The 17,544-nt window shown below is 40.0% G+C and overlaps 1 protein-coding gene across 1 annotated transcript in view; it reads left to right on the top strand.

Annotated features, from left to right (window-relative positions):
• Nucleotides 1-17,544, top strand: part of CPQ (carboxypeptidase Q) — a gene marked incomplete at its 3' end in the record, with an annotated part of 136,473 nt that overhangs the window by 85,441 nt on the left and 33,488 nt on the right. The window contains exon 5 of the mRNA XM_080339304.1: nucleotides 9,472-9,563. Within this exon, the coding sequence (XP_080195430.1) occupies nucleotides 9,472-9,563 (92 nt within the window). The remainder of the gene's footprint in view (nucleotides 1-9,471; nucleotides 9,564-17,544) is intronic.

Raw genomic sequence — 17,544 nt, 5'->3', positions numbered from 1 at the left:
TGCCTCTTTGCCCCTTAATCCAGCAGTGTTCCTGCATCGCTTGGCTGAGGGGCATGTCCTGGCCTAGGCCGTCGGCACTCTGTCCTGCTCCCACCCCAGGAGAGCCCTGCCAAGGCCACCTCCTGCTCCAGCGCTACAACTTGGGACTTTTATCTTTAAAGGGAGTTTGAGGGAGTTGAATAAATACAATAACAGAGAAAGGTCTTTAATAGGTGGTCATATGGCCGTGTCATCTTTCTAAGCATAATATTTTATGCCTCCTAAGTACAGCAGAGAGCCCACTGGAGTTAGAGATGCAGTTGATTTTGACAGATGAATTTCATTGCTTTCTTCTAAGAAACTTCAGACTTGATAACTGTTGTGACTCTTTTTAATTAAAACAGCTGGAGCCATTTTTTCTTCATATTGAGAAGAGAAGCTGAAGGGATCTGCTAGTTGACACTACAGTCTAGTTTATTTTCAGAGTCTCATCTCTGCTAGCACAGGAAGAATCGAATAGTCAACAGGTCTGTTGTTCAAATACTGGGTTTCTGTCAGCAACATTTATCCACAAGCTCTCTCTCCTTGTTCAAAAATGTGTTTTCCACCTTTCCCTGCCTGTGTTTGGGTCTCGTTTGCTCCATCCCTATTCAGGTGTTGGTGCCCTGCCAAGCCCAGAGGTGCACAAGTGTTCACCAGCTCCTGCCCGGTCTCTGTTTACAGGGTGCATCTTCATTAGAAGTCCAATGGTTGTGCGGTGAATTTGCAAAATCACAAACTCTTTCCCTTCAATTGCTTGAAGTGCAGCAGTGTAAGGCATTGCCAGTTATTGCAATCTGAACTCCTGCCTGTGTTGAAGTAGTTGGTATAGACTTCAGGAAAGGCTGCACTCGTAAGACCACTATAGTGACGTATTGTGCTACAGAGTGAACATTTCCCCACTTTTGCTGTTGTCTCATGCATTGAGCTCATGTTGAGTCACGTCTGCGTGCCACATGAGATCAGGGAGTGTCCTGTGTGGACTGTGCCTCCAAGTGCTTCTGGGAATCCTGGTTCTTCCATGTAAAAAAATATTTGCTATGGGCAGCTGCCAGAGCCAGCAAATACCAGGACTCAAGTAGGTGTAGAGGGCACATTTTCCTTGTCGGCACCCAGGGCAGGACACCTGATGCTGTTGCTGCTAGAGCAGCCTGATGAAGGAAGGTTGTTGACAAAGTCTAATCCTGGCCATCACACCTTTTACATGGCTTTCCTGCATTCCTAGACAGTGATCTGTATGCACATGAGAAAGGGAGAAAGGTATAGTGACAGGTGCTATGCATACTCCCCCTTCTTTGCCAGCATTATGGGGAAATAGGATTTCATGAGTCAGCTTCCTACAGATGTACACATGGATCTGTTACCACCAAATCTCTGTTCCGTAGGATAAAGGCTCAGAAAACTACAGAAATGTTTTTAAAGCAATACACGTAAGAATTTAAAGGTACTACCCAAATTACATTTTATGTAACTCATAAGGAGTTGATTAGACAGTTCTTTTCCTCTAACAACCTATTTAAAATTGAAACTGTAACTCTCATCTGAATTATACCCGTGACTAATGTGACTAGAAAACCATAAGACATTTTTACTTAGTTCACTATAGTCATTGTATGAAGTTACATTTCTCAAGTCCAAATTCACTGGCTATATATGAGGACTAGAAATATGTTTTATTATTAAAAAAATGATCACTGGAGTAATTCATTTTCTGCTAGTTTAATTGAAGTCACATAACTGCAATTTTAACCAACTTACCAAAAGTTTTGTTAAATGTTTTTCTGAATTTCCTGTAGCTGCGGTGGTGTAATTGTTTGCTGTCTAGGAGATGTGTTGTGAAACATGGTTAAATGACTGCTTTTACTGTAGGTTTGGGGTTGGTTTTTGTTTGTTTGTCTGGTTTGTTTTTTAAATTATATATGCCAGATATTAACTCCCTGTTCTTACATCCTTTCCGCTTCCCCAGAATTGCATATTTTATTCTGACCTTCACCTTTTAAAAATCTATTATCTACTTGGTATGAAATTCTTGCGTATGCTGTTACATTGCAACTGCATTTATTCTTTCGTTTCAACATATGGCTGAATGCATATTTGGCTAATACAGAAATCTTCAATTTCCATACTGGGTTGGCATAGCAGAGGGGTGACTGCAGACATACAGAGTTGTTAATCTGGCAGTAAATTTAGGCATGCAGCCCTCCATGTTACTTCTTGTTCTGTGGACTGCTGCCTCTCTGCAAGCTTTAATTTACTCAGGAAATTCAAGATAAAATGTGTGCTTTTTTTATCTATAAAAATCTTTAAAACCTAGTGACAAAGGCTATTGTGATTTTTTTTTAAATCTGTAACGTGGCTGACATAGTGAAATGCTGAGATGCTTCCTAGATGAAGTCAGGGGCATCTTGTCCTTACTGTCATTTTTTTTAAGGTATATGTTTTCAGTATGGAGAGGCACGTATGGCTGATGCATTTTTTGACTCACCAGCTCTGAGGACAAGGTCTGACAGATTTGGGTTTTCTCTGATCCAAAGAGCAGGGCAGCAGAGGCAAAATGCAGAGGTCAAACCATTGTTGATGCTTACAGTACCAGAGAGTGAGGGTCCCTGCATTGCTTTTTCTGCTCCACAACTCAGTGAGATCTCAAAATAACTTTAAGGAAGAAGGTTTTCCTAAGGAGGAATATGGTGTGTTTTAGAGGTGGTCGTTGTCATCTTCCTTTTGCTGGACTTGGAGAACATGCCGACAGGATCAGAGCAGGGCAGGGGGTGGAGGAGTCATCTGCTGAATGGGGCCTTTGCTGCTTTACCCAGGCACGTAGTGGGTTTCCTTTATTTTTTTTTTTGAGGACATGACTTATATGGACTTCATCACTCTACACTAACTGGTTCTGTGTTTAAAACCCCGTATGCAGAAGGGCATGTTTGTCAGCGCTTCTCATCTGACCATCACTGGGCGGTGCTGCTGGGTGACAAGGAGGTGTCCCCAGGGAAACCCTGGCTGTGGCAGCACTGCTGCCTGGCTCCATCGCAGCCCATCACACCGGACTCTGGGCTTGGCTTCCCTCTTCTCCCCGCCATCTCTCCTGTCAAAAGGCTTAATCTGTGTTAGTTTTAGTTACTAGTATTACAAATCATTCACGGCTTTCCCCTGCCGCCTTGTATACCCGGCTCCTTCCTTCATGTTTTGTCTTGGATATTCTATCACTTTCTTGAAATAAATGTACCTTTCCTAAAATAAATCTATCTAAAACCTCTCATGTTTCCCACTTCCACTCTTCAGTAAATGTGCCCTTCCTATTCCGTCGTAAACTCATCCGCCTCCCTAAAAACAGGAAAAAAAAATATTGGTTGGCTTAATCTCAGTGTCTCGCTGCTCTGAACTCAGCTTGCTGGCTGCCAGAGCTCTGAAGGCCCCAGTCCTGCCCCAGCCCGGCTCACCGCCGCCTTGCTGAGTCCCTGTGCCCGCTTTGCAGGGACCTGACCGAAAAGCTGCCCCTACTCTGTGGCTGTGGCAGTGCAGTACTTTTACTCCCCCAAAACATGGCCCTGAGCACGCTGCCAGCCTCGGGTGAGATTAAGCTGCAGTGTCCAGTGTGGCTCCTGTCTCCGCTTTCATTTCACACTCTCCAGTCCCTGACCTGCCTGTTTTCTTCTTCCTGTGATGCGACATCTCTTCTCCAGGAGACCTCATTTCTCTTTACTCCAGACCTTCAGGACTCAGAGGTTAACTTGCTTCCCAGCACTATCCTGTGCAAGCACTTGATCCTCAGTGCTGCACATAGAACCTCTATCAGCAGAGAACAATCAAGCAGATTGCATTTTGTTAGACTATTTTAAGAAGAAAACAAAGGCAGTTTCCCAAGAAAAAGCACTTTCCCATGTCTAATTTGAACTTCACTAGAGAATTAGAAATAAATCATAGTCAGGGTTTAAGTAATACTAAAATATCTTTTTGAGGTGTGCTTTGCCTTACTTTTTGAAGCTTATAACTTTAATAGCCTTAGATTTTCACTGTTAAATCATTTTCACTCAAATAAAAAACATTTCTTCCTAAATAAACATCTAACTAGACAGACACTTTTCTGAATAAATAGTGAGATTAGCTGTCTGAATCATAGAGGATTTTATTTCTAATAACAAAATGAAAGCTAAAATCCTGCTGGTTTAGAATGGAGACTTCTTTGTCTTCAGAGGAAAAAGTCTGGACATCCTTGATTAATTGCATTATTACTGTGATCCTATAAAATGCAGTTTATTGCTACATGTATGTTCTTTGAAATTAGCCAGAGAAACAGGGGTTGCCCAGGGTACAGAATACATAAACTATGTAATCGTGTCTGAAATACTTGGGAATATTCCTGTCCTCTGTTTCAAAATCTATCAAAACCCTGCCAGAAAAGCAACATAATTGGGTAGCAAATGTTAGGAATACTCACTTTATTGGGACCTTAGCTTACTGAGACCTCTAGCAAAGACCAAAACTGCAGAGTGTGGGCTCTTACTCTGGACGTACTATGGAAAAGAAGGCTGCAACAGGTAAACTGTGTATAGTCTATTAGTCAAAAGTGAAAGGCCTTAAAAAGTTAGTGTGTCTTAGTGAAAGTAACCTTATTTGATAGATCACTTGAGGTCTAGACCAGAATAGGGAATATTAAAACTAAAAATATCAGTGATATAAAAAATAGGCAGGGTAATGAAAATGCAATGACACCTAAAATATGTAACTTGCCACGAAGCCCAGCAGTTTAATTAAACCAGCAAATAAAACTTCTGCTGAGATTCTGGAAATTTCAGAAAAATATCCTGTTGCCCAATCTGTGACCAGGTGACCCAGAAGGGCACAGTAGGATCCCTGCACTGATGCGTCACTGAATGCCATTAAAACCTGCCCAAAATCCTCTTTGTCAAAATGTTCTATTTAAATTTTCTGGGCAACTTTATGATCTTTTTTTCTTCTGATATCCTCTTTGTTATTTTGTGGGGTTTTTTTGGACTATGTAATTTATGACTTTTTAGATGGTCATTTATATAGATCAAAATGCAAGAAGCACTATTATATTCATAAAACAGTTTTCCTTAATTTAAAAATTTGCTACCTACCCCTCTACATGGTACACCCATCATAGAACATAGCTTTCTTGTCCAAGTGCTATTTTATCATGCCTTTTCAATACGTATTTTGGCCATGATGATACCTTCCTTAGGAACGAGTAGTTTGTAAGAAGTAAGCCAAAATAGTTAAACTTAATTTAAAAAAAAAGGTGACTTAAATACGGTCCTTCATATTTTTTAATAAAAATGTGCATTGAGAATATTCTTAGCAATTTTACTTGTAAATATGGGATTTGCCTCATGTTCTTTGGTCAGAATAGCTGTGTTTTTAATAACAGTTAGATAAATACTTAGTTCTTTCAGATTAAGATAATGAGGAAATTAAATTTTCCTCTGTAGACTTTGTTTGGTATTTAAAATAACTGCCTCCATATCTTAGATTTTTTTTTTAACTTGCCATTTGCTTTCAGTAGAACTCACAAGTGAATCTGCTGGCAGAAATAAGGCTGTTGTCAGAGGGTGTAGGGAGGCGGCTAGGAAAGCTAAGGCCTCCTTAGAATTAAATCTTGTGAAGGGGGTCAAGGACAGCAGAAAGAGCTTCTTCAAATACATGGCAGATAAAACTAACACTAGAGGCAATGTAGGCCCACTGATAAATGAGGTACGTGCCCTGGTGGCAGAAGATACAGAGAAGGCAGAGTTACTGAATGCCTTCTTTGTCTCTGTTTATACTGCCAGAGGCTGTCCTGAGGAGCCCCGTACCCCTGAGGCCGCAGAGGAAGTCAGGAAAATGGAGGTTTGCCACGGTTGATGAGGACTGGGTTAGGGACCAATTAGGCAATTTGGACATCCATAAATCCATGGGTCCTGATGGGATGCACCTGTGAATGCTGAGGGAGCTGGCTGAGGTCATTGCTAGGCCACTCTCCATCAACTTTGGTAAGTTGTGGGAAATGGGAGAAGTGCCTGAGGACTGGAGGAAAGCAGATGTCAGTCTAGTCTTCCAAAAGGGCAAGAAGGAAGACCCAGGTAACTATAGATCAGTCAGCCTCACCTCCATCCCTGGAAAGGCGATGGAATCCTTGGTGCCATCTCAAGGCATATCAAGGATAAGAGGATCATTAGGGGCAGTCAACATGGCTTCACCGAGGGGAAGTCGTGCTTGACCAACCTCATTGACTTTTATGAGGACATAACGAGGTGGATGGACAATGGCAGAGTGGTGGATGTGGTCTGTCTTGCTTTCAGTAAAGCATTTGCCACAGTCTCCCACAGCATCCTTTCTGCTAAACTGAGCAAGTGTGGACTGGACAGTTGGGTAGTGAGGTAGACTGCGAACTGGCTGAAGGAAAGAAGCCAGAGAGTCGTGGTCAATGGGGCAGAGTCTAGTTGGAGGCCTGTATCTAGTGGAGTCACTAGTGGAGTCATGGGTTGGTACTGGGACCAGTACTATTCAATATATTCATCAAGGACTTGGATGAGGGAATAGAGTGCACTGTCAGCAAGTTTGCTGATGACACCAAGCTGGGAGGAGTGGCTGACACGCCAGAAGGCTGTGCTGCCATCCAGCGAGACCTGGACAGGCTGTAGAGTTGGCTGGGGAAAAAATTAATGAAACATAACAAGGGCAAGTGTAGAGTCTTGCATCTGGGCAAGAACAACCCCAGGTTCCAGTATAAGTTGGTAAATGACCTGTTAGAGAGCAGTGTAAGGGAAAAGGACCTGGGGGTCCTGGTGGACATCAGGATGACCATGAGCCAGCACTGTGCCCTTGTGGCCAGGAAGGCATCCTGGGGTGTATTAGAAGGGGGGTAGTTAGTAAGTCAAGAGAGATTCTCCTTCTCCTCTACTCTGCCCTGGTGAGACCACACCTGGAATATTGTGTCCAGTTCCGGGCCCCTCAGTTCATGAAGGACAGGGAACTGCTGGAGAGGGTCCAGCGCAGGGCAACAAAGATGATTGAGGGAGTGGAGCATCTCCCTTATGAGGAAAGGCTGAGGGAGCTGGGGCTCTTTAGCTTGGAGAAGAGGAGACTGAGGGGTGACCTCATCAATGTTTACAAATATGTAAAGGGTGAGTGTCACGAGGATGGAGCTAGGCTCTTCTCGGTGCCAACCAATGGTAGGACAAGGGGCAATGGGTACAAACTGGAACACAGGAGGTTCCACTTAAATATGAAAAGAAGCTTCTTCTCAGTGAGGGTGACAGAACACTGGAATGGGCTACCCAGCGGGGTTGTGGAGTCTCCTACTCTGGAGACATTCAAAACCCGCCTGAACACATTCCTGTGTAACCTTATCTAGGCATTCCTGCTCTAGCAGGGGGATTGGACTGGATGATCTTTTGAGGTCCCTTCCAATCCCTGACATTCCGTGATTTCGTGATCCTTTGAAATCTGTGAGACTGAAGAGCTGATACACCACCTTCAAGACTGGAAAGACCAAAGCTTCACAGAGCTTTTTTGTTTCTCCAGCTTTAACAGGCAGATGCAAAGACGGGCTAGGAGGGGGCCATATGTATCTCAAATTTCTTCCCCACAAGTGAGCTGAGATTTTTTTCAAGCTCCTGCAGAGTAGGAGAGATCAGTCAGGCTTACAGCCCATTGGAGCTGAACATGATGTCCCCAATCACAAACATAAGTCCCCTTTTGGTCAGCGGTGACACACCAAATCATCTTGATTTTTGCCTGGGAGGAGGCTGGTCCTATGTCTCAAGCATCTCCTACCAATGTTGCTTTCACAGTGCTGGTGTGGTGGGCTGGAGACTCAGTGCCTTATGCTTTGCAATACGGCAAACACACCTCTATTTTTTGCTCAAGCTGCAGTGCCCTTGGGACCATGCCACAAAACCAGCTGCTCCATGCTTGACACCCAGCACCTTTTCTTCTCTAGAGCCACCTCTTCTAACAACACCACAGACACATTTGTGGCTATTTTGGGTCAAAAATCCAACTTCAACCCAATTGCTATTTTATTATCTTAATTTTACCTCCCTGGCCGTCTAGCTGAATTGAAAAGTGAAGGAGGATAATCCTGTACTGTCATGATTTAGGAGAAGAGCAGGGAATCCACTGGGATATGTGCAGGAGGGGGTTGTCTTTAAAATAATGAGGTTTGACAACCTCTCTGTTTACTATCAGCAAATCAACATTTAGAAAACATACCTTTAAACCACTTGTTTGCACTTCATTATTAAATATTGGAAAATCCAACATGTTTTCTTCAGATTTTGAATATTCCTTGTATACTCTGCCTTCTGTTATGAGGAGTGCTGGCATGTAGTTTTGAAAAAGAAATCTTCAGTTGATTTTCATTGTGTTGAGAGAAAAGAAAATAATGAAGGTCAGGTCTTTTTGTAAACTTCATCCATTTCAGCTAGGAAATGAGATATGTTTTTACAGTGATACTGACATTATTTCTCCCCAGCGTGGAAGTCTGTGTGGTAATTTATGCTTTATCACTTGTGATAGTCTCCTCACTGGGTTTTCTTTTTTTTTTTTTTAATAGTATTCGGGGCTTTATTGTTGCTCAAACATAATTATCATTACACTGTACAGAGAACACTATTTATTCTTGGTCTGTTTGCTCTTCCATGCTCTCAAGTTTAATGTCTCAAATGTATTCGTTTATGAATAGAATCAATCAAATAAATAAAGGGCAACAGCTTCTATCTGTTCTATCTGCCATCTCTGGCAGAGATGGTTTCAAAATTTATCTGAGAACCTATCCTTCTTACTGAGCTACCATAGCAAAATACAGAATGCCCTTCTATTTGCCTTGTTTTAAAAAGCTCTGCATACATTCAGCAGCCCTTTGTATTTCAGATTCCAAAGTACAGATTGTTGCTTTTCATTTCTCTGATAAAAAGCAAAATAATATTGAAGAGGCCCTCAGTTCTTGAAATGGATAAACATTTCTCATAAAAATACAGCAGCTCATTTTCAATTAATAGTAATAAAGTAACTATGACAAAGCAATGGTGATTGTCTTGAAAACTCACTTCAGATCTGCTGAAAGTGGACATTCCTTACTTGCTGCAGACCACCACAATGGCATATGTCTCAGAAATCCATCAGTTATGTTATGGTTTTCAGACATCTAAATTATGTGCCTGAAATTTGCTTGTCTTGTGCTACTGTGGCAAAAGCAACTGGTAGCAGCACCGCAGCAGCCCACTCCTTCCTGGTGGCTCTGCCTGCAACCCCGTCCTTCCCCCCAAACAAACAAAAAGTACCCTCAGCAACAAAACCCACACTTGAAATACGTTGAGTTTGGTGAATGTAGAGATAACTGAATGGAAACCTAGGCTTTTCATCCATCGGAGGGTGGAGACCAATGCAGGAAATGCTCCAATATATGGATATTTAGTACTAAAAAAGATATTTAAAATTATGTTTTAGGACTTCGCCCAAAAAGGACTCTGCGCTTGGTGCTATGGACAGCAGAAGAGCAAGGAGGAGTAGGTGCCGAGCAATACTATCAGTTGCATAAGGTAAATGGTATCTTTAGATTATTTGCTTGACAGCACTGTCCTGCTTAGTCTCATGACTTGCATATTATTTTCGTTAACATGTTCAGCTTAATATCTAACTGAAAATAGCAGTTCCAGTTCTGCCTGAAAGTATATTTTCTGGTTTTAATAACAAAGGTAAACTTCCTTTCACATTTAGCGGAAAGTGATGCAACCACACATACGCAGGTTCCACTTGACCTAAGATATTCTTCCACAAAATTGTTCTGAAACAGATATTTCATGATGATATCTGCCATAGCTTTCAAACACAGCTGACGTTCTGAGACTGAATGATGAATGGTCCACACATGTTTGCAATATAAATAAATTTTGTTTGCCTTTTATATTTCTGCTTCATTGCATTTTCCCATAATATTTTACAATGTAAAACATAAAATAATACAAAGAAAAATCTTTGCTATCTTATCTTAATAGTGTGTAATCTAAAAGACTCTTTGCCATTTATTAGTTTTGTGGGATCTGGAACATTTTAAACGGCTGATTTCTGATAATGCAAAGAACACACAAACTCTATGACTGGTTATCAGGATAAAAATACTGTGTATTGTCACATCTATCTCTCCTGCCAACAACTGCATTTTGAAAGTGCATTATGACATAAAGGCCAGTTGCATAAAACTATTCTAGAGATAAATCTTTGGAATATGTGTGGGGTTTTTTCCCAGAAAAATTTTGCTGTAGCTGTATAACTAAGCTGAAGTAGTTACATTTTATTCTTTTCCCTAATTTAGTAGTATTACTCTCAGCAATGGTTAATATATCCAAGGCAGAGACAAGACAAATGCAAATGTGTTTAGGAAGTCACCTGCTGTACAATATCATAAAAGCAGACTTATAAGCAATTTTTTTAATGGCAAGCAACCTATCAGAACAAATAAGTGGAAATTTCCCTTTGAATCAAATTAACCGTGATGAACAAAACTGAATCAATTTGCATCTGCAATAGAGTTGTCATAGATAGCAATACAATGGTTATGGTTTTCTAGCTAATTGATGAACTTTCAATTATTTTCCACTAACTTGTTTAAGATGACTAAGAAATGTGTTTACTACCCATATTTAATGTAGTTCCTCCTTATAGCTCCAAGTTACAGGGGTAGCTCAGCTTTCTTATTTGGAAGGTGTGTCAGCTTCAGGGAGGTAACAGGTTGCATCTTAGCGTGTATTAAGAACTCTGGATTTACCACTGGTACTCTGGTGTTCAGCAGGGTTAAACTGGAATGAAATATTCCAGAGTACCTAGAACAGGGAAGAGATGCTTCTCATGTACAGAAGTGCATTTTGAAGGAGCTAAATGGATACTCTGTGCCTAGTGCACATCACTCATGAGAAAGGTATCATCACCTCTGTAAGTGTCCATGTTGGAAAATAAGTAACATCCTGTGGTGATGTTGTCAGCAGCACAAGAAATTGTCTCATGCATGTCTCATCTTTTGCCAAAATGTCTGCATTTCACTGTTGTCTCTAGGATTTATCTTCAGAAGTAATATCAAAAAGCAGGCTTAAGGATCAATAAAGGAAATATAAAGCAGGCTGGGTATTATTTGAAAGATATTTGGTTACTTTGCTTTTCAAAAAAATCAAAGATGTGTCTTCATTTTCACTCTGCTGATGCAATTCCAACTGAATGTTGTGCTCTGCGAAAAAGCCCAGAATAACTTAGCAAGAATTTGTAATTTACATGGAGAATTTAAGCAGAAATGACATCCGTCTGTTGTTTGTTGTTCTTGTTTCCCCCCCTGCCATGTGATCTGGCATAATTATAAATTGATACAACTATAGGACATCACATTACTCATAATAACAAAATAAAGCAGATTAATACAGTACATTATATTTAGCAAGAAAAATAACTTAACCTTTTAATGATTTACTTGCACAAATTTCTGGCAATTAGTATGGCACAAACATTGCTTGCTGATGGTAATGAGTACAAGTTAACTAAGAGTGGTATTTAAAGATGCCTTGTTAAATGAAAGATGGCCTGTATGACTCATCTACATAGCTGAACTTATTATGACTTTAGTTTGGTATAAACAAGTAGAAATATGAATGCAGTAATTCAGCACAGACAGATGTGGATTTCCTTGACATTGTAAATTACCTCCTTGTGTCAATGGAAATGTAGCAAGGGAGAAGAAATGAAGACAATATAGTACTGGACAAGTACAGATTCTCTTACTTTTGTAACTTATTTATTATTTCTTTCAATTTAATTTCGGGTCTTTCTTCCTCATCCATCACTGTAGGTTGTCACTGCTAGGAAGTGGATAAGTTACTGCAGAAATAACTGAGAAAGCAGCAGTATACTGGTTTTACTATGGTGCCAATAATTAACTCATATCCCCTCATAATAGTTTTATTTATATCACTCAAAGATTTCTGCAGATTCCAGTATTATGACTTCTGATTACTAAAACTAGTAGTAGGGTACATGGGCTTTCCAGAGCTCTAGGAGAATTTAAGAGCTGCCATATTGGGTTGACCAAAAGCTCAGTCTAGCTCTGTCTTCTGTTTCTGATAGTAACCAGAAAACAGATGCTTAGGAAAAACAGATTCACCCAACTGCACCAGAATAAATAGATTACTCATGCAACTGTGCTTTCACTTTATTACATACTTTTCTGGAGAGCATCTCATGATCCCCATCCATTGTTTCTTTGTATGGTTTTTCTGAGACACTTCCAAGAGTTGAAAGCCAAGTATCATCCAGCCGTCTCGGTGCCTCTATTAGTGTGAGGGTACCTGTCACCCACCAGGACATTGCAGAACACCTGCTAAGTTCTGACGATGGGACAGAAGCCTCCCAGGGGAATCACCAGCACCTTTGCTCCCAAAGGAGATACCTGCTGAAGTGCTCGCTGCTTCTAACTGTTAGCCAATGATTAGATTTAATCCCACGCTGGAAAAAAGGCTTGATTTTCCTTTACAGTAAAGACTCCTCATCTTGATGAAGAGTAACAAAATTAAGGGATCTAAGTGTAAATCAGGCTTCAGGTCTTGAGGCTTGACACTACATCTGAAGTCTTTGTCTACTGTTTAGTGTTGTGTGACCCAGTTGCTGAGTAAGGCTTGTATATATAGACAATGTAGTAAAAAACTTCAAAGTGAAAACAGTGAAATGCTCTTTTCCTTTCCAAGTTGAACAGAAGAAGCGGGAGGAACATGGTTTAGTAATTCTGGAGGACCTCATGCTGCAGCTATTCAGTGCAGATTCTCCTACAACCATTAACAACGGTACCTGAGTGCCATCTTTACTCTTATGCTGTCTTCGTGAGGGGAGAAAGAAGTATTTGTAATGAAGTGTCTGACCACCTTTCGTTGCTTTGGACTTTCTGTGAAAGATCTGTGTACCATGAAAACAAGGTCACAGTTACTTACCCATCTGAATTAAGGGGCTGTGAATGGCTGATAATATTTATTTTAGAATAGAAGTATTGCATACAATCTCCTAGGAAAGAAAATGCATTTTGTAATTAGAAAACTGAGAGATCCTAGGTCACATTCAAATTTACTGTAGTAATTCTGTTGTGATCATTTGAGGCATTAATATGTTATGAATTTAATTCAAACCATGTTAAAGAAAACATCCTTAAAATATTTCTGCATGCTTTTATTCCTGGCTTAATGATGTTTACAGTACTTACCTAAATTTCTGGTGCAAACGCCATGCAGTCTTTCAACTTTTCTGGAAAGGTTTGACTTTATGAAAAAATATCGATCACCAGTGTTTACTATGGTTTCTTTTTCCTGGTATCTCCTTGTTGCTAATTTTAGCGCTTTCTTCATGCTCCCATGACATTTCTACTGCAATTTGCTACAGAGTTACTTTCTGTAAGAAGTAAATATCCAAAAAGTTTCTTGTCACATTCAGGTGAAATGTTTCTTCCCCGGAAAATATTGGCTCCTCAAAACCAGAGTTTTCAGAAAACTCATGGATTTCAAGGTTCTGTTTATTTCCCAAGGTACCAAGTATGCTAGCGAAACGTGAGTCGTGGTTTTTGTGACTGATCTGAACCGAACGCATCAAGGACTTTAATGTGGGTTCTTTTATCCCAGCTAAATATGTTGAGCATTTGCCTATTGACTGTTCTCAGGAAATATTCTCTGTAATAATAGTTCTGTAAAATTACTGCTTGTTGTTTTGACCACTGCTGTCCTGTTGATCCTTTTCATTGAGAAATTAAAGAAATGCATACAAGTAAAAACCTTCAGTTACAAAACTGCAAAAAGAAAATAATCACACTGTATTCTCCAGAATCACAGTTTACAACTAGAAGCACCCTTGATTGTATTAAGCACAGTAAAGTTGACATCATTATACAATTATATTTTACACCGGTTCTAGGTCAGTAGGAATTCATAATTTGGAATATTGAAGTGTTGCCGTCCGCGTGGAAGCTGCAGAGGAAACCAGCTTTTACTAAAACACAAAAAAGGGTTGATTCCCTACTCTACCTGAAGCAGAGAAGACCAGAATCAGCCATGGCAGTGTGTCTCCTGGTCGCCTAGTCTTTGTTCCATGTGGGCAAATTTCACACATGTCTAGTGTTCAGAGAACTTTTGTCTTTGTAGCTTTCCTCCCCTTTCTTTTTCTCAGGCAAGTAGTAGAGCTGCCATCTGAAACATTGTCAACTGAGCAGGCATCTTCTGAGGAGAGCTGCTCTGCTTTCGTACTCCAGGCAGATGCACCCAAACACAGGTCCTTGATGCTTGGGGATGTTCTGCTGTAAGAGATCTGGGCTCCTTCTGTCCAAATTCCTTGCAGCTGTGCAAGACACAGAAAATTGTCACCTCTTCTTGACTCATCCTGTTGAGCTTCCTCCTTATTGACTTATTTTGATTTTAACGTTGCACCTCTTACCCAGATGAGAACCTGAAAGTGTTCTGCATAAACCCAGGAAATATTAATGACACGATAATTTCTAAGGTATTGCTGATTTATCTTTATCAATCTGTTGCTGAAGGTTACAAAAGTATTTGCTTGCTTATTGAAAGCAGTAACAGTTGTCTTTGGTTGAAAGATGTAAACCACAATTTTTAATTTTGGTGGTGTTGCCTATTTTCAAACAAAACCAAGACCTAAAACTTTTCAAAAAGGGACAGCTGGGGCACAGAGTCATTCACAGTCATAGATAGTGTTTTGATACCTTCGTATTTAAGCAGTAAAAGGGCTTAGGTTCTGGAATATTTTCCAAGAAGAGCCCTTTTCTTTGATATGCCTCTGTCAAAGAATAAAAATCTTCCAAGTCAAGGCTGCAGGGTCAAGGCTTCAGGTAATCTGTTGCATACCTGACATAACCGGCTGCTGTCTTCAGAGCCATCTGCTTTTTCTTGTCTGTCATCCCAGGGAATTGACAATACTGAATGGTCATCTCTGTCAGTGATGGCAAGTGGCTGCAGAGGAAACAGAAGTGGAATTGTACAAAGCAAGACACACTACTGCTGTGTTTTTACTGACTGAAACACTAATAAGTACATGCCTGAATCCTGCTGCAAGGCTGTCGAAATAACTCAGAGTTTTGTTATTGGCTTCTCGGAGGTCAGAACTCTGTAACACTGATAGAGAACAAGCCGTAAAATCTGTGATCTTCTTTATGGGCTGCTTTCTCACAAAATGTGCCTGAAAAATATTTCCTCTTTTAAGGAAAGTATGAGCCTTATTCATACCTTGTCATCTGTCAAAAATTGTGCTAATCTTCAGCTTTACTATCCCATATAATGATGGGGTAATTTACAAAAATTTATAACTCACGGTGTTGCTGGTTTTCCCTGTCTTCAATCAAAGAGTGTGAGAGCTGTGATCACGCTTGTGGCTGGTGTTTATTATGCCTCGATGCTGGTGCATCTCTGCTTCCTAACAGCTGTTCTGGTGGGTTTTTCTCTAGTTTCCATTTATGCTGTTTTGCTTCATTAAATAATCTTGATCTTAAACAGCAACTCAAAATTACACTACACTATGTTTATATATTATTTAAATACTTAGAAGATTTTTTTTCTTTTTTTTTCGTTTTTCATTTCCAGCTGTCATGTACACTTAGGTGTTTATGGTGTTTTCTCTTGTCTTTCCTGTAGTCTTAGTTGCCAGACTAACAAAGCTGAGCATTGATTTAAACACACTCTTGGTACTGAAAGAGGGATGACTCTAATTTCACTGTAAGTTGTGCAACATGGTTGTTGCCCTGCTGTACTTAGATCCCAACTGCTCTGAGTCAAATACTGGGTTACAAGAATACAAGTGTTGTTGTTTCCTAAACGTAAGTGTAAATCAGTAACAGAAAGCTGAAAATGCACTGTCAGATTAACTGATGGCCCTTATAAGTGGAACAAATTAACCATTAGTGAAGGACAATGTTTTGCCACTACAGACTTCAGTATTTTCCTTGTTAAGTGGTGATTTTTCTCAGTAGAATGAAAAAGAAAACCAGGAACTGAGCTATCGGACAAGTAATAACACTCTATTTTGCATAGCCCCAAATTACTGGAGGTTTTTAGGACAGCTGTTCCCTCCCTTATCCTTTCAGGTATCTCACTGCCTTAGCTGGGTAAAAGGAATTTACACCAGTGACTTTGTAGATTATAGTCATGAGATGCTTGAATCTACTTCAACATTTATTAAGAATTAAGAGTTGGGATTTTTATTGAATAAGGAGGTTGCCTGTATCCTTGGGATTGCCAGTGCCTGCTTTAGATGGGACGTGCTTCCTGACAACAGAAGTACCAGTCATGCATATGACAAGGGTTTGTTTTCTTAATTGAAAAGATTTGAGTGTAATTTCATGTTTTCAAGTGTTTGCCTTAGAAATGAGAAACACTTATATTTTTAGTTTTGCTTAACAGAGATAAAAATAGACTGTTTATAGAGAAAACAGAAATAAAATTAATTAATTTTTTTTTAAAAGGAGTATTGGCAAGGATCGTGCCTATTTGTGTGTTCAGTGAAAATACCAAGCTATAGAAAGCCAATTTTCCCAAGCAGTATTTATTGTAATGTTCCATTTAAAAATTCAGTTGAAGAGCTAAACACGATAAGATAAAGAGAGGTGACCTCCTCTGTGACCGAGTCATAGGAAGATAAAGGATAAAGGTCTCGTTTGATGTTCAGAGAATTAAGCAGCAGGTTACACCAACGAGATTTAATTTTCTGGTATGTGCTAAGAGAAGTGGCACAGTATCAAGATGCAGCAAATGGGATTACTTTCTGAAAAAAGAATTGCATACCGAGTTTAAAATGCTTTCTTAAATGGTACATTCAATACGGGGAAAAATGAAGGAAACAGCTGAACCTGTGTTATTTGGTAATATCTTACTGGTTTGTTGCACTGTTCCCTTGAATTAGTCAAGTGAGCAATGTAGTTCTTTCTGTATAAGTCGAAGTGCCAACATGTGTGTACAAAAGTGGGTACAGTGGAATCAACCCAACCTCCCTTTTTTAATATTGCAACTTTCAAATTCAACAATGAACAATGTATTTATAATTAATCCTGTAAAAAAAAGCTTTCTCAGGGACACATGGTACTTCAAGTAGTTGTGACCTGTTTCTTTTTTGTCCCCCAATGAGTCTAGTTTCTCTCCACAGGACATGTTGTTTTCCTGCCACTCTAGCACGTTCTAAGAACTGAACAGCTTTCTTAAAGAGAAAGAATATGGTGTAATGTATTGTGGGTGGTTTGTTTTCTCAGTTTCATATTAAAAACACATGTGAACGTTTATATGAGAAAACGCAACTGAAGACTCAGTAATGCCACCATGCTAGCAGATTATGAAGTTTTGAATTCTGTTCTTTGGAGTGGTAGGTAAGATTTATTCTCAGTATCTGTGCTGCTCCTGTGTTTGCTCTTCTCCTCACCTCAGTGGCCTATATAGTCCCTCCCACTCACCTTATTGCTGCTGCTCATTGTATCTTCTCTAAAAATGAGCAACGTCCCTCTTCAAAGAC

This window comes from Nesoenas mayeri (genome assembly GCF_963082525.1).
Source record: "Nesoenas mayeri genome assembly, chromosome: 2".
NCBI classification, from domain to species: domain Eukaryota; kingdom Metazoa; phylum Chordata; class Aves; order Columbiformes; family Columbidae; genus Nesoenas; species Nesoenas mayeri.
This window is presented reverse-complemented; position numbering and strand designations above follow the sequence as displayed.